The sequence below is a fragment of the Carassius gibelio genome, chromosome B25, assembly GCF_023724105.1.
Source record: "Carassius gibelio isolate Cgi1373 ecotype wild population from Czech Republic chromosome B25, carGib1.2-hapl.c, whole genome shotgun sequence".
Classification (NCBI taxonomy): Eukaryota; Metazoa; Chordata; class Actinopteri; order Cypriniformes; family Cyprinidae; genus Carassius; species Carassius gibelio.
Genome location: NC_068420.1, coordinates 12,643,488 through 12,665,333, shown reverse-complemented (window position 1 = coordinate 12,665,333; position 21,846 = coordinate 12,643,488). Strand labels below are relative to the sequence as shown.

The following is a 21,846-nucleotide window of genomic DNA, read 5'->3' as shown; positions in this document are numbered from 1 at the left end:
AAAATTACATTTCATGAAACAATAACAGTAATATTTTGAAAATGTTGATCCGAATAAATGGTGGTTGAACTCAACCAATGCTGCGTGAACTCAACCAATCAGCATGTTTAGCGCCAAAGTCCCGCCCCCGAAAGTTCCGGAACTTTAAAAAAGTACCACCTCGCCAGCAGGGACTTTCTGGGGGGCATTTTTTTACCCGGAACTTTTATTTAGTTCCTGGTTCCTGCGGTGGAAACACACCAAGTACCGGACCAAGTCCCTAGTTCCTGGGTAAAGTTCCTGCGGTGGAAACGCGGCTTTAGTGCATCGTTCCTGTTGCTGATGATGTTGAATGGGGGAATGTACACCGAAATGAGCAGTATAGCAGTATATTCCCTCTGCAGATGGAATATACGTCACTTAATACCTGCACATAGATCCTTGCCTTTGCTCGTTTCCCCAATTAAAAGATAAATAGTTTATGGTTTAAATATTTGAAATGTATGTTTCTTAAATTCTTGTCTTGATATTTTTTCCTTCTGTTAACTTTTTCTTTTCTTTAACTGCATTAAACCATATTGGGATGCTTACTAAAATTGCTGGATATGGCTTATCCCTACCTAGAAAATTTTCCACCAGTCGAATTCACTTAAATTCACTCCCATTTTATTTTTTATTACCATTATACAATTAACTATATGCTTAAATTTATATACACAAGACCAGGCAATTGGCATATACATATACATTTCTTATAGCAGGAAATAAGCCAAACTTCTAAAAGCATTAATATTTAATTCAAAATAAATGAACAACTTATTCAATTTTTACATACATACACATTCACACACACTAACCTTTCATTTTGAGAACTATCACCATCTTCATCACTTCTTTGGTCTGCAGTTGAAAACAAACCTGAACTGGACATTTTACCGATTGTGCCTGAAGTGGGCATTTTCTGGAAAATGAAGAGAAAGAAAATAAAAGGTTCTAAGAATATTTCCTTTATAATGTCCTTGCTTGTGAATGCCTCTTAAAAATGGTTATTTAGGTTTCACCCAAACAGAGCATTTGTGGTGATGCTGAAAATAGAAATAAAAAATAAAGTATGTCAGACTGAATTTATAGTGTCACACCCATTATACAGTTGCAAGTAAACATAAGAATGCAAATGCCAGCATACACATATTCAACAAGTCAGGCAGGTTCTTCTGCATGTCCCACTGGAGTTTTAAACCAATCAGACCTCCACAACTACGACCATGCCTCTGTTTTTCAAAGACAGACAATAATGTTTGTGTTCCCATTCTCTCTAATAATCCTGGGTTGCTATGGTCACGCAGGTTTGTTTACGCATTAAACTCGTGACCGCGAGAAAAGGTTGTCGTTACCGCAGGGCCGGCCCTGACCAATTTGCTGCCCTAGGCAAGATTTTACCTGGCGCCCCATGCATCACAGCCCATTTCACTCTGTCATTGTGTTCATGATTTAGTATATATATATATATATATATATATATATATATTATACATACACATACACATACACACACGCACACATTACAGCAGAACTGTTTCCAACACTCATAATAAATCATCATATTAGAATGATTTCTAAAGGTACTCGCTGGCGCCGATACAGGATGGCTGCCTCCGTGACGAGCTCCGCATATGTTTTTGTGGTTTTGTTAGTTTGTCCTGTCTTTAGTTATATTCCTGCCATCAGTTTCACCAGGGAAGAACTGCTGAACATTCGGCAGAACACACCACAGGATATTTTACCGGATTTAAATTATTCAGACGTTTTACTGAACGTTGTTATCGGAGGAGCGGCGGCGCTGATCAAGCGCTTCAGGACGCGCAGACGGGGGAAGCGAGCGGGAGCGCTCGTCAGACTCAGGAAGCGCGGATTTCGAACGCCGTTGCCTAGCATCCATCTGCCAAATCTCCGCTCTCTACCCAACAAAACGGACGAACTCCTTCTGCTTTCTCGGACAAATAAGGATTTCACACACTCTGCTGCTCAGTGTTTTACGGAAACCTGGCTGAATGACACCATACCGGACAGGGCGCTCCATCTGCCGGACTTTCAGCTGTTTAGAGCGGATCGTGATGCAGAATCAACGGGGAAATCGCGCGGCGGCGGGACATGCTTTTACATCAATGAACGGTGGTGTACAGATGTAACTGTGTTAAAGAAGACGTGCTGCTCAAATCTCGAAACACTCTTCATTAACTGCAAGCCGTTCTATTCGCCACGGGAGTTTCATTCGTTCATTCTGGTCAGTGTTTACATCCATCCTCAAGCGCATGTGAGCTCAGCTTTACAGAAACTCGCTGATCAGATCACAGAGACAGAACAACAACACCCTGACTCTGTTTTAATCATTCTCGGGGACTTTAATAAAGCCAATCTGTCCCGTGAACTGCCAAAATACAGACAGCATTATACTTGTCCCACAAGAGACAGTAATATATTGGATCACTGTTACACCACAATAAAGGATGCATTTCATTCTGTTCCACGAGCAGCTTTGGGACGTTCTGATCACCTTCTGGTTCATCTAATACCGTCCTACAGGCAGAAACTAAAATCAGCTAAACCTGTATCAAGGACTGTAAAAAGATGGACTAATGAAGCAGAGCAGGATTTACAAGCTTGTTTTGACCTCACTGATTGGAGTGTTTTTGAAGCTCCTGCCACCGATCTGGATGAACTCACAGAGACCGTAACATCATATATCAGTTTCTGTGAGGATATGTGTATTCCTACAAAGACTCAACTAATTTACAATAATGACAAACCGTGGTTCACTGCAAAACTCAGACAGCTCCGTCAGGTCAAAGAAGATGCTTACGTGAAGGGGGACAATGTCTTGTATAAACAGGCTAAATACACATTGGAAAAGGAGATCAAAGTGGCAAAGAGGAATTATTCTGAAAAAATAAGGACTCCGTTCACTTCCAACGACTCTGCATCAATGTGGAAAAGTCTAAAGAAGTTCACCAATTACAAGACACCACCCCCCAGCACTGTAGAGAATCAACGACTGGCAGACGATCTGAACGAGTTTTACTGCAGGTTTGAAAGAACACCCATCACCTGCCCTGAATGCCTCCCCACACAACCATTCACACCCTTCACAACTCCTGCAACCAGCCCTGAATGCCTCTCCAAACTACCGTTCACACCATTAACAGCTCCTGCAACCCATCCTGAACACCTCTCCAATCAAACACTCTCACCATTCACACCTCCTGCATCCCCCCTCTCAGGTGGGGCACCTGCAATTCAGATCAGAGAGGATGCGGTGCGCCAGGTCTTCCGGAAGCAGAAAAGGAAAAAAGCACCAGGCCCAGATTGTGTTACACCAGCCTGTCTGAAATCCTGTGCTGACCAGCTGGCCCCCATCTTCACACAGATCTTCAACAGATCGCTGGAGCTGTGCGAAGTCCCTTCATGCCTCAAACGTTCTACCATCATCCCCATCCCTAAGAAACCCAAAATTACAGGACTAAATGACTACAGGCCTGTGGCTCTAACGTCTGTAGTCATGAAGTCATTTGAAAAACTGGTGCTGGCCCACCTGAAGGACATCACTGGGCCCTTGCTGGATCCTCTTCAGTTTGCCTACAGAGCAAACAGGTCTGTGGACAATGCAGTAAACATTGGACTGCATTATGTTCTACAACACCTAGACAGACCGGGGACTTATGTGAGGATCCTGTTTGTGGACTTCAGCTCGGCCTTCAACACGATCATCCCAAACCTCCTCCTGCCCAAACTAAATCAGCTCTCCGTGCCCACCTCAGTCTGTCAGTGGATCAACAGCTTCCTGACAGACAGGCAGCAGCTAGTGAGGCTGGGAAAATACACATCCAGCACCCGTACAATCAGCACCGGAGCTCCCCAGGGCTGCGTTCTCTCTCCACTGCTCTTCTCCCTGTACACCAACGATTGCACATCTAAGGACCCCTCTGTCAAGCTCCTGAAGTTTGCAGACGACACCACACTCATCGGCCTCATTCAGGACGGTGACGAGTCTGCTTACAGTCTGGTGCAGTCTCAACAACCTTGGATCGTGGACTTCAGGAGAGACCCCTCTGCTCTCCCCCCACTCACCATCATGAACAGCACTGTGACTGCAGTGGAGTCATTCAGGTTCCTGGGAACAACCATCTCTCAGGACCTGAAGTGGGACCTTCACATTGACTCCATTGTGAAAAAGGCCCAGCAAAGGTTGTACTTCCTGCGCCAGCTGAGGAAGTTTAACCTGCCACAGGAGCTGCTGAAACAGTTCTACTCCACCATCATTGAATCCATCCTCTGCACTTCAGTAACTGTCTGGTTCAGCTCAGCTTCTAAATCTGACCTCAGAAGACTACAGAGGGTAGTCCGGACTGCTGAGCGAATCATCGGTTCAACTCTCCCTTCTATTCAAGAACTGTACTTATCCAGAGTGAGAAAAAGGGCTGTCAAAATCACTTTGGACCCCTCACATCCTGCACACTCCCTCTTTGAACTGTTGCCATCTGGTCGACGCTACAGAGCACTGAGCACCAGAACGACCAGACACAGGACCAGTTTCTTCCCTCAGGCAATCCATCTTATGAACAGCTGATAATAACGGCGAACACACTACACTTTATATTTATATACACACACACTTTATTTATCTAACACACATACTTAGTATACACTTAATTTTTGCACACAATATACATGTACATACATAACTTCATTTTGTAATATACCTGCCTACAATTGTCATTTGTATATTGTCATTCACTATCTACTTATTTGTATTTTTTATTCTTTTATTATGTGTTTTATGTTCTGTCGCTGTCATTCTGTTGTACTGCGGAGCTTCTGTCACGAAAACAAATTCCTCGTATGTGTAAACATACCTGGCAATAAAGCTCATTCTGATTCTGATTCTAAAGGATCATGTGATAGACTGGATGTCACATGTGACACTGAAGAATGGAGTAATGATGCTGAAAATTCAGCTTTGCATCACAGAAATAAATTATAATTTAAAGTATAATAAATTGAAAACAAATTATTTTAAATTTTAATGATATATCATTCACAATATTACATTTCTGTATTTTTGATCAAATAAATGCAGGCTTGATGAGCAGAAGAAACTTCTTTCAAAAACATAAAAAATAGTAATGTTTCCAAACTTTTGGCCTGTACTGTATCCCCCCAAAATTGCACAACTGTAGAGTAAAACATTAATAAAAAAAAAGTGATAATAAAAAATGCGTCTTAAAACTGACATGATTGTACAAAATCACAGTCTGGGGACTCAGAACTCAGAACAACTGCTAACATTAAGTTTAAGGTAAAAATAACTGCCATGAAATTATAGTATCTTACTCCTATGCAATAAATTGTTCTTTCACTACATCTCTTTACCTCTGTCTTTATCCTCTTCTCTTCTTTTTGGCACTGTATCTATCACAGACTATGCTCATTTATAATGTGTCATGTAAATTCGACCTTCCGTCACAATCAGGAAACTTTCACCGTGTCTAGAACTGACGCGAGCTGCCAGGCCCGTTTCTACGAGCTGTGTGTTAAAGGGATACTCCACTGTGTTTTCATATTAAACTATGTTTTTCCCTTACCTAAGACGAGTTGATACATACCTCTCTCGTCTCAGTGCGTGCACTCAATCGCTTAAGCGCGCGGTGACACTTTGAAAGCACTTAGCTTAGCCCATTCATTCAATACGGGCCAAGCAGAGAAGCTGCGGAATACCATGGCAAGTGCCTGTAAGCACTTCGTCTTGGCGCAGTAATATCTTCACTCGTGAAAAATCCTCTCACCGGCCCCCGCTCCCTCTAGTGAAGATATTACTGCGGCAAGACGAAGTGCTTACTAGTGATGGGAAGTTCGATACTTTTCCGCGAACTGGTTCTTTCGGACGGTTCGATTCAATAAACCGGTTGAAAAAACCGGTTCATCGGTTCTTTCACGCTCGACGTAATGATGTCATTGGCGATGACGTAATGGCGTCACGTCTATCAAACATTCAAATATATAAAGTCAGTAATCATAACTTTAGTCAGTTAAAACCTCATAATCATGAAAAGTTTACATTTGAGTTTTGTAACAGCAATAATGTGAGGATTTAAGTCTTGAAGATATAAAGTAAATAAATTAGGTGTCATCAGCGCAGAAACCATGATCCACTTACTAAACATAATCCATTGCGATGTATTTGTTACTAAATGAACTTACGTTTCGCCAGATTGCCCATCATCCAAGCCCTCGAAATACCCTCATAACATTACTAGTACAGAATCAGAATCAATCACCAAAAGAATCCCTTCGGTTCATACATGCTGTCAGTAAGTTGGCTTCACGCTGAATCGCGCATGCGCAGTATCATCAGTTCATCGGTTCTCAATTCGGACGCGTCCGACAGAAACGATTCTCGGTTGAGTGTACTGATTATCCGAAAACCGATGCAACCGGTTCTTGACTCAAGAATGAGAATCGCTCTAACCGGCATGTGCTGCAGTTCAGTGTCATCAGCTGCTCTACTCGTGTTCATGTTCTGTTTACTACAAACTCAATTTGTGAATGTCATCATTAACTATAAATACAGTACAGATATCTCATAAATCATCCCTTATTCCTATTAAACATAAGAGTCTTTAGAGTCTTAATTATTGTCCAACTTCCTTGAAAACCCATTTGGCCTATACATTATATACGATATACAGATTGGAAACATTAATCTAAAAATAATAATAATAAAAAAAAAAATCAAAATAAAATATAGTTATTTTATCACACTTTCCGATGTTTAACAAAATACTTACAAAATTACACGCATGCACAATATCATCAGTTCATCGGTTCTCAATTCGGACGCGTCCGACAGAAACGATTCTCGGTTGAGTGTACTGGTGATTCGAAAACCGAAGCAACCGGTTCTTGACTCGAGAACGAGAACTGCTCCAGCAGTGGGCGTGTTTGTTCATTATCTGGCATTTCATTCAGTGTACTGTTTGAGTAAATGGATTACCCCGGGATATTTGTTTATTCTGACTCAGAGGGAGTGTCAGTCACGTTAAAACAGTGAACAGCTTAAAATAATTTGTGGATTTATGCTTATTGGAGACGTGAACCGTTTCAAACGATTCAGTTCGATTTGGTGAACTGGTTCAACCGGTTCACTAAGAAGAACCGGTTAAATTGAACGATTCGTTCACGAATCGGCCATCACTAGTGCTTACAGGCACTTGCCATGGTATTCCGCAACACGATATAGTTATCCATTTTACACGCTTAGAAAAGCGCAACGTTTTGTTTTGTGTTACCGTCCTAGGTCAGGTTAAACTACGCGAGTAACTGTATTTAAATAGGTAAAACTTGGAGGTGTTTGGTAGCTTCCCTGCTTGGCCCATATTGAATGAATGGGCTAAGCTAAGTGCTTTCAAAGTGTCACCGTGCACCAAAGCGATTGAGTGCACGCACTGAGATGAGAGAGGTATGTATCAACTCGTCTTAGGTAAGGGAAAAACATTGTATAATATGAAAACACGGTGGTGTATCCCTTTAACAAAAGCAGTGTTGTCTACATTGGAAGCGGCGTCGGGCACGCTACACAACAAATTACCAACAACTGATCGTGCACGCGCTCTGTTTCTGCGCTCTGTTTCTGGTTTACTGCGCACGCGCACATCAATATCGCGTCCTTTGTCTCATGCTAAACAACGATATTTAATGTATAGGCATTACTGTAAGGGTAGTTTTAGGGTTGGGGTAGGTGTAACCCTGCTCAAATGGTATTTCTTTACAGTTTCTTTTGCTAGCGCTTGAACACACTTTACTGTTTATCACAACAAAGGTTTAAGTTAAACAAGGGCACAACACAGACAACGTATGCGATTGAGTACGAGACAAAACGCAGTAAACAAACAAGTGTTGCCTAGATTTTTTTTTCCTATTTCTAACTATCCACCCCCTGTCGAGCTACAGAAGACCGACCTCGAGGAGACAGACAGACAAGTTTGTAATCTTTATGCAACAGCTTAAAGCTGATGGTGGAAGATTCAAAGCAACCGGTAAACAACACTTTCAACAACAGTTTGAGCCAACTTACCTCAGGCAGGTAACTTGTGCCTCTCTTGGAGGTTCAGCGGAGGAGCTCAAAGGATACGGAGGATACGATGAAGACGGTTGAGTTAACGTAAAGACGGTTGAGTTAACGTAAGTCTCAAGGTAACAGAGTGGGGGAAAGGATTTGTACACTTTTTGCTATTCACCGCACACCAGCGACCACGCCTCCGTTTTGAAAGACAGACAATAATGTTTGTGTTCCCATTCTCCGGGGGAATACCTATATAGTCCAAACTTTGATTGATGTCTTTAGAACCAATAGCTTTTGAGAAAATTGGGGAAAAGTACCTCCTCCGCCAGTGGATGGAAGATGATATAGGGGTTAACGGTGTTCCGTACAGGCTTTGTAATGGTGTTCCGCACACTTGATTTTATCGTCGAAAATTGACATTTAACTGATCAAATGCGAACTGTTTATTTATTTTAACTGAATAAAGCGTAATTTTTATGAATATGAAAGAATTAATTGCTGCTCTAATAAAGGCGCATGCGAGTTAGGCATGATATTAATTATAGCATTTGAGTTAAGCATGAACCATGTGGAAAGGTTATTGAACATCATCTCCATATCTTTCTGAAAACAACAAAAAAAAAATTTGTACTGATTAATAATGATCAAAAAAATAATAATAAAAAAAAATCAAGCAATGTGAAAACTTCAGAACGTAAGATATCTCTACTGCCTGTCTCAAGGTGAGGGTGGCGCTGGTGGTCATCGCCCGCAATCGATGTTTAAAAAATTCCATTTCAAATAATTTATTCAACAAAAGGTAATATATTTAACAAATTGTGATAACATATTATTCATTTCACAAAGGCTGTACTGTGGGAAACAAATTAAATAGAAGTGTACATTTTCGCTGCTCTAGTTGTCTTCCCTCCCAAGCTGAAATAATTCCAGCAGCAGTTTTAACATTATGTGACATGACATCTGACGCTTAGATTCCATTGTACACAGTTCAAGTCAAATTTTACTATGCCAGAGGTTTTTTAGTACATGTATTGGCACTCTTTGGCCTCTGTTTTTGTGTTTTTGGCTGGATCAAAGACACCTTGCTGTACGTCAACACAGAACTATTACAGTAAGAGTTTCAAGTCAGATCAAGTCAAGTCACTTTTATTGTCACATCACCACAGCAATGTGCCTTGGTGAGTGAAATTCTTGGGAGCGTGCTCCAGAAATTGCAGAAAAAATTAACATATAGCCATACAGACTTTAACAGATGAAAATGTGCAATATGCAAGCCCTAATTGTTACAGTTAGGGTGTGTGCTACCGTAGGAATAAAGGGCTCGAGGAGGATCTTGATCAAATGAGGAGTTTACTTAACATAGAAGGAGAATAACAGACACTATAACACATTAACAGCAATACCTCAACTTACAAATATTATAGGATTATCAATCACGGACGACGCAGAACTGAACAGACAGGGTATTTAAACACACAGGAGGTAATCAGGGAAGTGGAAACAGGTGGGGATCAATCAATTGACAAAACAAGAAAAGGAAAATGACCAAATAAGGGAACAGAAAGTCCATTAACGTAACACTAATATATTGTACTGCTATATATATGCTTTCATCATGTTTTAGCATGCTGCTAGCATGTTTTAGATAGATCCATATTGGCAGCATGTTAGTTATAGACTTTGTTAGTTAAAGAGTCTAACAATTTAGTCTCTGTAGAAGCAGATGAAGGCACACAAGGATAGACTATTAATTGAATAAATGAGAATCATCCTCTTAAAGATAGAGCTTGGATTTGATGCTATCCTGTAATAAACTGTTTAGTGACTTGTATAAATATATGTAAATATATGTTTGTTCCAATCTTGAATAAACAAAGAATAAGCAAATCAGGGTGTTCAAAATGTTCATTATTATGGGCAGGTGTATTTGCTTAGGGTTGGACCTGACTTGGCTGTGGCCCTTCAGGAAATGGATTTGAATAAGTTTGTTTGTTTTGAGATAATGATGATGAACTTACTGTTGACCTTATAACATCCTTAATCATTTCATTTTTTATCTAATAAACATAAGAAGACATACAAGACATATTAAGACAGCTAGTCCATTATGTCAGGACAACCTGATCCAATGAATGTCCCAGAGTTCTATAATGATGTGTTTTTGTGGCAGATACAAATATTTTCTTTCACTTTCTTCCTGTCTATCCGGCAAGATTTTGCGTCACACTCCGGCACACTCCGGACTTTGGTGACATGCTGTAGTGCAGACATTTAGGGCCCTTGGCCCGAGTCCACGAGGGCGCATTGAGAGGAATTTTTGGGACAGACTCGATCGTCACGCCGGAAAAATGGTCTGGTTGTTCCATATAGAGCCGAATAAACTGAAAGGTCATCAGTCTCATCAGTTTATTAGATATCACATATATCTTCTAAAAAATATTATGATTAATATTATACTATTTAGCATCGAGAACAGGTTTCTTTTTTTTTTTTTGCTAAATATTATCTCCATGTCAACTACACAGCCTGCTTTTGCTTATTCCACCTGCAGGGCATTAGACAATATATACATGCTTATTTAAATAATGTATACAGTTGTAATAATACATAATGTTCCATTTGAATTAAGATTTCAATTTTAACACATAATGAACATGTTCGTGAGTTTGAGATGAATTTACAGGTTTAAATACAAATACTAGGTTTACACATGACTCAGTAAAGCCAACCCCATACAACTGTAGACATGTACAAACGTATCTGAATGCATTTTTAGGAAATGTTCTGTTACATATTTCTACTGATTCATGCCGTCCTATAAGCAGAAAAAAGGTGGAAAAAAGAACATCAATGTGGAGAAGATCTTGTTTACCGGTACATCAAAACAGAAACCAAGCCGTTCACACAGAACGCATATTTTGCACATTTTCTAGAGGGACATCTTCTATCACTGTTGCACTCGCATTTTTAGAAAACCTTGTAAAATTAATTTAAGTTCAACTTTTTAAAAACATATCTCGAGACTTTATGGTGGGGTTTCCCCATCCCACTGCCTCTCATGATTTTAAATGAAAAATGTACTCTGTGCTTTCACCCCTTTGTATTAAACTATGCATGCATACATGCTGTTTTATTTATAGTTGTTTAAGCAACTTAATTATAATTGGTTCCATGGGCGAGGCTAGCCCCTTTTTAGGGGTGCTTCAGCACCCCTAAAAAGGAGCTCAGCACCCCTAAAACTTGGAGTGAGAAATTTTGTTGTTCTACATTTTTTGTTCGTCTTTTACACGGTTAAATAATGTCCAAAACATACTCTGTAGTTTGTGGTTTAAAATGTATGTGTTAAGGAGGAAAATGAAAACATCCCCGCATAGCAGTGGTGTCATCCTCTTCTCTTCTTCTACTTCTCCTCTGTACCTGTACCGCTCAGCACGACCGTCATCCAGCGCGAAACACACGCAGAGTGAACCCGTGATGCAACTAAGTTACTCCAAAGCTGTGTCTGACACTTCTTTCCTTTTACCTAGAGTTGTTCCGATTCCGAAACCATATCGGTGAGTACTGGAGTCCAGGGGCGATTCTAGGGTCAGAGCTTTAGGGGTGCTGAGCACCCAATGAGCCCCACTGCCACCACCCACCCTCTTTCACACAAAAACAAAAAATATGTCTATTGAAAAATAACTTTATCATTTTAACCAGGGCCGGCCCGAGGCATAAGCGAACTAAGAGGCCAATCATTTTTTTTTTTTTTTTTTTTTTTTTTACAATTAAATAACTTAAACAAGTGATAAAGATGAATGAATGAATGAATAATGAACGAATAAATTATAAATTCAAGACAAGAAAATTCTTATTTACCGACAACTGCTGTGTCTGCTAGCGTTTGAGTCATGCGCAATTGCGCATAGACACCTGGCGTGCATTGACAATTCGCGCCGGCGCGCAAGTGCGCGTCACTGTAATAAATGATAAGCCATGTCACAAAAAGGATGTATCCCTCTGGTGCCGATTAAAAAAGAAGTAAAGACATAAAGTTGGCTTGACGTTGGACATTCGAGAGCCTCAAATTTAGGGACCGTCTCTAAAGTTACATGCGATATTGGTTTACACTTTTCTAAGGTCAGTAGCATTTCAGGAGAATGACTTACAGTCATAAAAACAACTGTAAATGTTCATCTAGGTGTCAGCTATAATGCACAATTGAATATAATGTTTAATATTTATTCAAATAAACTTTAAATCATATGTAAATTATGCTACTTTTTCACATGGGCTCAAAGGGAAATTTGAAGCTCAATAGCATTTGAGGAGAAAGACTTGCAGTCATAAAACAATCGTAATGTGTTCATTCAAGTGCATCATTTCTGACATTTTTGCCAAATACCCTACAAGGAAAGCAGAAAGCAGCATTTTGTCTAGCTGAGTATTCCAGCCATCTGAAACTTTTGAACCACTGTTCTTGAAAGGCTCTTTTTTGTGGCCAAACTGAGTATGAGGGTATTGAGGCAGCTTTAACTGTTTAGGACCAGTGTCCTTATCCCCTAAGTCTGAACAGCTCTCTTCTGTCTCTGCTGCTTTGGCTTGGTGGTCTCTATGTTGCACTCCCTCTGTCTCTTCATTTCTTTCACTAGTCAATTCCCTCTCATCCCTTATGGACTCTCCCTGTTGTTTTCCTCCTCCTTTATTATGAAAAAATGTGGTGTAAAATAATGTTTCAAAAAAATAATAATATAGGCTACTTAATGCCAATAAGTTTGTATAGGAGTATGAGTAGTTACTGTTTTGCTTGCAACTATTCACTATATGTCAATTTATTGTTGTTGTTTCCTCACCTGGTTCTTCCTGCATGCTCTCCCTTTCCCTTTCTCTTTCTCTTTCGCCATCTCCCTCTCTTTCCCTTGGCACTGACAATCATACACAAATATATTGTAGGCAGGAGAGTTGAGGTCAGTTTGTCATGTCACAAAAATGAAACCATGAGACCATTTACAGATTCTAAGGATATGATCAAAAGGCACACAGAGGCGTGTCATTTTAAATGTCTTTATTATTATTATTATTGGGCTTTTTTAAATGACAAATTCCTTTCACAAGAGAAGCTTGTGAGTTTGAAATAAATAAAAAATAAATAAAAGCAGGGGACCATTGCCTAGATAAGTAATTTGATACAACTACAGCTGGTTTGCATTATCTGTTACTTTAGCTTAACACTTTTCAGAAGGAAAAAAAAAACAAAAACAAGACAGAGGTCATTATGGACTGTCCCTAGTCTCTCACCTGAATCTGTCTTTTTTCTTTTAAAGAATTGTCGTATGTCCATTGCTCACTGCCAGGCCACACACACACACACACACACACACACAGATATATATATATATATATATATATATATATATATATATATATATATATAGAGAGAGAGAGAGAGAGAGAGAGAGAGAGAGAGAGAGAGAGAGAGAGAGAGAGAGAGAGAGAGAGAGAGAGAGAGAGAGAGAGAGAGAGAGAGAGAGAGAGAGAGAGAGAGAGAGAGTTATGCTAGGAGTTCAGGAGTTAAGCCTGGTTCAGGTTAAATCCTGTGTGTGATGAATGAATAAATACAGCAAAAGAAAAACATGAAACTTTCTTTTATTATCTAGTTTGATATTCAGCCATAACTGAAAAATAACAGATATAAATCTAGGAATTAATAACAATCCATTTAAAAAGCCACAGTGAGTGTTTTCAGTGACACATCGTTTGTTTTCACTCCAGACGCCAGGGCTTCATGTTTCCATGACGACTGACCAGAAAAGGCGCACGTGACGTCATGTTTACATGACTCTCGATTGTTATAATGAGTATCAAATTAAAGATAAACTTTAACAACAGAGACACATGTACGCACTACACAGGTATGCAGTTTATTTGTCGCGCTTCTGATTTTGTTTCACGCTCTAGCAGTTAAGAAACAGAACTGCATGCTTCTTGCGGAAGAACATTGTAACCGGCGTTACTTCTCTCCATTTATGACTATTGACGGGTCACCTAGGTCCTGTGCTACTCCACAGCGGCGTCGACCCGCCGGACTAAAATAGTCCGAAAATAAACACTTATTATAGGTGTACCAACATGGAGATTCAGGATACTGACTCCAGTACTCACCGATATGGTTTCGAATTCGGAACAACTCTAGGTAAAAGGAAAGAAGTGTCAGACACAGCTTTCAACCGATCACAGCCACGGGCTCTCAGCGTGTTTCGCGCTGGATAACGGTCGTGCTGAGCGGTGCAGGTACAGAGGAGAAGTAGAAGAAGAGAAGAGGATGACACCATTTGCTACGCGGGGATGTTTTCCTTTTCCTCCTTAACACATACATTTTAAACCACAAACTACGGAGTATGTTTTGGACATTATTTAACCGTGTAAAAGACTAACAAAAATTTTAAATAACAACATTTCTTACTCCAAATTTTAGGGGTGCTGAGCTCCTTTTTAGGGGTGCTGAAGCACCCCTAAAAAGGGGCTAGCCTCGCCCATGCTGGAGTCAGTATCCTGAATCACCATGGTGGTACACCTATAATAAGTGTTTATTTTCGGACTATTTTAGTCCGGCGGGTCGCCGCTGCTGTGGAGTAGCACAGGACCTAGGTGACTCGTCCATAGTCATAAACCGAGAGAAGTAGCGCCGGTTACAATGTTACATACCTGATTGGTGAACCTATTCAACTGTATTTTTTGCAGGTTTGTTTGGTGAACTCCATAAACCACGTGACCGCGTGGCGACACCGGCGAGATCAAAGTTCGTCGCAACTCTATTTTTTTAATGGCTCTGACTGAACGCTCCTACTTTAAAAAGTAGGTTTTAACGGTTAAATCGCTTCTTTTTACAGTCTGAACTCCGTATCATTATACTAGGACTTTTAGACTCATACATGTCAGGGAATGAGCGCCTTCTGCTGGCCGGAATAAAACTTAATTTGAGCATCCAACTAGATTTTATCAAAGGTTCTACCATCCACATAGGGGCCAGGCTCTGGCCTGCTTATCTTTAGTGAGGAACCAGACTCAGGCTTATGCATGCAACAGGTGGATTTGATCTTGTGCTTTGATAAAGGCCTTCTCATAGAAGGATAGTGTGCCGCATCCTGACAAGCTCAATATGGCCATCAGGATGTGCTACTATCTTAAACAAAGAAGTACAATTAAGGATTAAAGTGGGGGACTAATGAGAGTTTAATGCCTCACCAAAAGGAAGCTCCTTTTTTAAAGGAACCGGTTTAATGCTTCATCAAAAGGTCGCTTCTTTTTGCAATCTGAAGTCTGCATTATTATACTAGGACTTTTGCACCCATAAATGTCAGGGAATGAGGGACCAATGCTGACCGGAATAAAACTAAGTGCAGCAGCAGGGAAGCTTTATTCAAAGAGTCTACCATCCACGTAGGGACCAGATTTTGGCCTGCTTATGTTTATTGAAGAAATATATATATATATATATATATATATATATATATATATATATATATTTAATCTCTGTCATGTAGCCAGTTAACACAACCTTTGTGACACTATAAAAGGTCTAGACAAACTTAGTATAGGCTGTAGCATTGGATACGTTATTTTGAAATGGTTTTACACCTAATATTATTATACTGACCAAAAAAAAAAAAAAAAAAAAGGAATCAGGGAAAAGGTGATTTTAATTTTCAACAGATCACAAACTAATAAAAAAATATTGTACTGTGATTAAAGCACTGATACATTTAATTGATTCAGATGCTTTGGTAAACAACATGGAAAAATGCACACGATTCAGGTTAATGTATGTATATATTATAAAAATCATGAGCCTGGTTTCTCAGATTAGATTAAGTCAGGAATCAGCCCCCCAATTTTTTTTATTAATGTGCCTTAGAAATATGTCATTTTAATAATAAAAAAAAAATAATAATTAATCTAGAAAAAAAAACCCATTACTGGTGTGAATCATGAGACAAAACAAAGACACTGACTTGTTTTCAGATAAATCTTCAGTGTAAGTTCAGACAAATCTTCAGTTAAAACAGCTACATTTTAGTCAGAGGCTTAAGCCTTGTCTGTGAAATTGTGGGGAAAAGTATCTAGCCGAAGAAAGTTTTATGGGATAAGTTGTCAATGGATTTTTGGATGGAAGATACATTAGATGTAATTTCAGATATATCCTATAGTCAATCTATAGTCAATAGACAATCTTCAAGAAGGGAAACAAAGGAGTGAATTAAAAAAGTTACTTCCTCACACCACAAGCACAGTGCAATTTGTAATTGAAAGAAGATCTAAGTACTGTATATCTACCTCATAATACGCATCCATCATTTGATCGTAACAACATTGTTTGTCAAAGGTAACTCCTTTTCTGAAAAAGTCTTGTTTGTAATCTCACTCGAGATCTTCAGGAAAATGGGATCTTGAGTGTAGATCCTGTTTTCCATTTCAAACTGCTCTGCTCTGCCTTTTCTAGTTGGGTTAACTGAATGTTGTTGATTTTGTCCTACAGAATCAAGTAAAGAAGAACAAAGGAAAGACAACTTGATAAAACTGGACAAAAATCAACAATCTTTGCAATATATGAGGAGGAATTAAGGAGCATTATTTACATTAATAATGGTTTGAAGAACAGTTTTGGAAACACTCGCTCACCATATAAGTGAATTTATTAATGACAATGTCTTTGGAAGAAATACATAAATCAAAAAGACAAATACCCATGATGCAGATGTGCTACAACTATGAGGCATTCAGTGATCTAATCTTTGGGTTTTATAAAGATTTGGCTCTATAAGAACCTAGAGCACTAGACTACTTTACTCTTAATACCTTCGACCCTAGATGCTACATTATTTGTGGTGTTTATTGCACTGAAGGAAAAGGTGGTTACACCATCTTGTTGACACTTGTGAACGTTACACATACTGTAGTTCATGTCTGATTAGAGTTAAGCTAAAGTCATAGGCCATTATTTTTAAGCTGTTTGGCATGGTAGCCAAGGCTTTTATAGTCATAGGCCACTATTGTTAAGCCAGGCATAGCCCATAGGTCACTACACTAGTGTTAAGTATAACAGATATTCTGTGGGTTCTGCGCAGTGATATTGTGAATTGGAATGCTGAATTGACAAATCAGCATCCAAGACTACAATCATCCATTCACATCAAAAGAATACATTTGTTCATATAACTTCTTGTGACTTCATCTTGAGATTTTGATCTGTTTATTATATACCAGTATCACAGTTCTCCAGCAGTTTTACTAACCTGCGGCAACATGTTCTTTAACTGATAAAGGATTTGTAAATTCAAATTTCTCCTCATTGCGAGTTGACTGTGCTACCTTTCCATTCACCAGTTTGCTGGCTTTAATAGGACCTGCAACAAAACAGTTATAAACTGACCTTTTCAAACCAGCTGAATGAATCATTTACAATTAAGAAAAAAAAGACACTGCAAGCAATACAACTAACCTGCAAATCATGAGGAATTCACAGATTCATCTGTTTTCTTATTGTAAGTTAAAACAGCCTTCCAGTTGACTTCTGTTACCTTCTTCAACCTCAACTCTAATGGACATATCTGGTCACAATTCCTACAGCAAAGAAAAATTAAGTTAGCAATCAAAAGAAAACTAAAGTGGAAAATTATGTGACAAGAGCTGTATAACAGTGCAGGCACTGACAAAACAAAATCATTATTTAATTTTAATTCAAATGTAAATACACTCAGTTTACAAGTACATCTTACTGATGCAAATATCTGACCAGCAAATCTGAATTCAATCTGAAGAAATCTGATTTAAGTGGCTTGTTGGTGCCAGACCAATTTTCTGCTGCAACTTGCAGATGGTAGTGTCAGACTTTGGCACAGCAACATGAATCCCTTGATCCATCCTGCCTTGTGTCAATGGTTCAGACTGGAGGTTCTATGAACATTACAATGAGTTCAGTCTACTCCAAAGACCTCCAAAGACACCAGACAACCAATGAGCAATACTGGAGAGATAAGAGTTCGCTTAGAGTTTGTATGAACAACCAGTAGCAAAGAAGAGTAAAATTGGTCCTCACCACTCCCTCTTGGTAACGCAACTCCAGACAGCGCTTCCAACACAGAGCTTTTTCCAGAACTTTAATCTCCAATCAATACAATAGTTGGTAATGCCAAGTCCTTATGGATGCCTACTGACCCAGAGTGTCGATCAGATAAAAACTCAGACAGAGTCAAAGAGCAAAGATTCCAATATGTACAGGTTGGCATATATCCAGACACATAGTATATAGTACACATAGTACACATACTGTAGTGGCTTAAATCACTTTTTCAGTATCACTTACAAAACTATCTATTTCTACAGAGGGGTTTTCAACTGGATGCAATGGAAAGACCCCATGAATACATCTACATGGATTAAGCTGTTGGCATTGTTGGCAGCGTGGTGGCAATGTCACATTATGTGCTGCCATCAGCAGTCATGGGGTTGTCCTACAACACCCACCAGCTCTTCATTTTCCTCAATCACATGTGAGATGCTCTGTTAGGGCAGCAGGATGAGCATCCCAGCTATGTAGTTTTTTGGGACAATGTGAGTTTTCACAGAGCCCTCCAGGTTAGAGAGTGGTTCAATATGAACCAAGGTTTTATCAATCTTTGCCTTCCACCGTACCAGTGTTAATTTTGACACGAAATTTTAATTTAGTTTTAGTCTTAGTCTTTTGACTATAATTCTTTTTAGTTTTAGTCAAGTTTTAGTCATCTGATTTGTTTTAATTTTAGTCTTATTTTAGTCGACTAAAATTGCTTGGTATTTTAGTCGACTAAAATTGCTTGGTATTTTAGTCGACTAAAATAAGACTAAAATCAATAACAGATTTACTAGACAATTTTTTACAGCTGGTATAGGAAACAAACTTAACCAAAATATATAAAACACAAATTCAACTTTATTTCAACACAACTGTGTCTTTATTTCGATTCAAAAGCTTTTATGCAGCAACAAACACTGTCATGATAATGTAAACAATAACTAGCTGCCAAATGACCATCAATAAAAGAAAAATAACGTTAGGTCCAGGACCTTAAAGCTTACAGCTGAGCTGAACAATAAGTGCATACATTTAAAGTAAATATTTAATAAGTTGGCAGCTAAGTGGATAAAAAAAGTAACAAGATTTTATAAGGTATTCATTTGTCTAGCAATATTGTATGTTTTAAATACTAAAATATTGCTAGATTTGTATGTATAATGATAGGATGTGAACATTCATGTTTCACATGACTAATATAGAAATATTTGTGATATTGTCAACAAGTAGAACATTATAAAATATACTAAACATTAGTATTAATCAAATGTATTTATCATGATATTACGTATTAGTATTGTGCTCGCATCTAATTTGAAGAAGGGGCTATTTTACAGTACTTTTCACTTCGTAATATTTAATGCTACAACATCTACGCACTGCACTATTCCAATTTTGCTTAGCTCAATAAACAAAAGAACATCGTTGTGAAATTACATTTGAGAAAATGTCCGGGTGGCTCGTCTGTAAATGTCTTTTCAAATTGGTTGTGTTCTTGCCACGAATGAGCGCTCTGCGTGCTTTACACTTTGTTTTGTTTTGTTCGTCGTCAAACGTGAAGTGAGCTGTGGACATTTTGTCGCTCTTTTAGACAGTAGGGACTTTAAGCAACAGCTGCGAATGGAACGGCTACAGCGACCGGAAGTTTGCCGTCACACCGCTGTAGCCAAGAACGTAAAAGTCACTAAGCAACGGTAAAACAGAACAGCGCAACGCAGCATTAATTCATTTATTGAGATCCAAAAAAATATATAATTTAAAAAAGCAAGAGAAGGATTGCTTTTGGCGTTAAATGACAATCTTTTGTCAGAAGAGGAGTTTTTAATATTGTATGATGTAAATAAGTCTAAAAACATAACATTTATTTACCTAACCTCTCACGTTGTAGCGACTCCGGCAAATCAGCTGTTCTCCCGTAGTAGACCGTTAAATTAGAACGTCACAAAGTAGCAGTTAAATTCGCGCAGGCGCAATACAAAGCCAGAATGGCGTTGCCGTTCCACCAGAGGCTGTTGCTTAAAGTCCCTATCACCTCTTCGAATGCCGACTTCCCGGGAGCTCATAAAAACTGAAAACCTTCGCTTCACGTCTCAATAAGTCAGGCTCTGATTGGTTCTCTTCTCTCATGCAGTCTGTTCTGTTTTGCCGGTTCTTTTGCTCATTCCTCGCATCTCTCCCATCTGCTGATTTGATTTTCGTCACTGTCTATTTTCGTCTCGTCCTTTATTCGTTGACGATAATGTCAATCAATTTAGTCATAGTTTTAGTTTCCATCAGTGCCTTCTATTTTAGTTTTCGTTTCGTTTTCGTCGGCAAAAATATATTCGTGACGAAAATAATGACGAAAATATTTAGTCAACGAAATTAACACTGCACCGTACTCCCCTTTCCTAAACCCCATTGAGGAATTCTTCTCCTCATGGTAGTGGAAGGTATATGGACGCCAACCTTACACCAGGGTAAATCTCCTGCAAGCCATGGGACTTGTCTCTGGCGACATAGGTGTGGAGGCATGGCAAGCCTGGATACAGCATGCCAGGGTTTTTTTCCCCCATTGCCTGGCCAGACAAAATGTGGCCTGTGATGTGGATGAAGTCCTGTGGCCTGACCCAGTACGGAGACATGATGCCGTGGCTGAGTAATGCACTAATTTGTATATTTTTGTACTTTATTTTTACATGGACTTACTGTACACAAGTGGCAAACGCATAAGATTTCTGTTTTGTCTTTTTGTACAAGTGCTAAATGCACAGGTTTTTTTTGTTTTTGTTTTGCAACATGCATTTAGCCTACAGTGAAGAATAAACATTTATTTCTCCAGCTTCATGTCCTGAGCATTGTGTATTCTATTTTTCTACGTAGTGTTTAGTGACTGTTCAATAGTGTTTTTAATTTTGATCGTCTCGACAATAGTCTTGACTTGACGATTTGACAATATAGTTCAGTTTTGAGCACAGATTCAACAGTTTTGAGGTGAAAGTTTGGTTTTGCAAGAGGAGTCTGAGGTTTTGTGAATGTAGTTTGAAAATTGGGTTTTGTGTTCACGGTTTAGAGAAAAGGAGAGCAGCTTTCAAGAAATGTCTTGGCAATCGATAAAAACTGTAATAAGAGCGTCTCCGAGGACCGACGCCACACCCACTGTGTCTGTCGTGTGCTTGTCCCGTGACAGTAATTTTTATTTATTACTGTGGAATACTATATGGGAATGTAATTTATTATTGTTGACAGTCACAGGAGACAAAATTAATAACATTTTGGGGGATCTGGGTTTAAATCCCAATATAACATTTATAATGTTATGGCTGCTGGTGTGTAGTGAAGGCACACGAGGAAGACGATATACAAAGGGGTTCTTTTAATGATCACAGGAGAATAAGGGCACATCCAACAAAATACATTACAATACTAAGTCAAGAAACAATAATCAAGGACAAGAAGGAACTCAAAAGACAGGGTATTTAAGCACGAGGGAGGTGATCAGGTGAATGGAGACAGGTGGGGATTAATCAATAAACCAAACAAGAACAGGAAAATTACCAAATAAGGAAACTCAAAGTCCATGAATGTAACGCTTACATTGGGGGAAAAAGAAAAACTCAGGTATTATTTAATCACTCTGGAGTTTTTCAAAGATTGTATGATGCTTTTTAGGAGTTAACTA

The 21,846-nt window shown here is 39.0% G+C and overlaps 2 protein-coding genes across 2 annotated transcripts in view; one reads left to right on the top strand and one right to left on the bottom strand.

Moving 5' to 3' along the window:
- LOC128014008 (interferon-induced GTP-binding protein Mx2-like) overlaps positions 1–936 on the bottom strand; it is a 31,826-nt gene extending 30,890 nt beyond the window's left edge. Inside the window, exon 1 of the mRNA XM_052597235.1 lies at positions 837–936. Coding sequence (XP_052453195.1) covers positions 837–910 — 74 coding nt within the window. The 5' untranslated portion in view covers positions 911–936. The remainder of the gene's footprint in view (positions 1–836) is intronic.
- Positions 1–21,846, top strand: part of LOC128014006 (galactose-specific lectin nattectin-like) — a 120,657-nt gene that overhangs the window by 44,786 nt on the left and 54,025 nt on the right. The gene's annotated exons all lie outside the window — the stretch shown is intronic.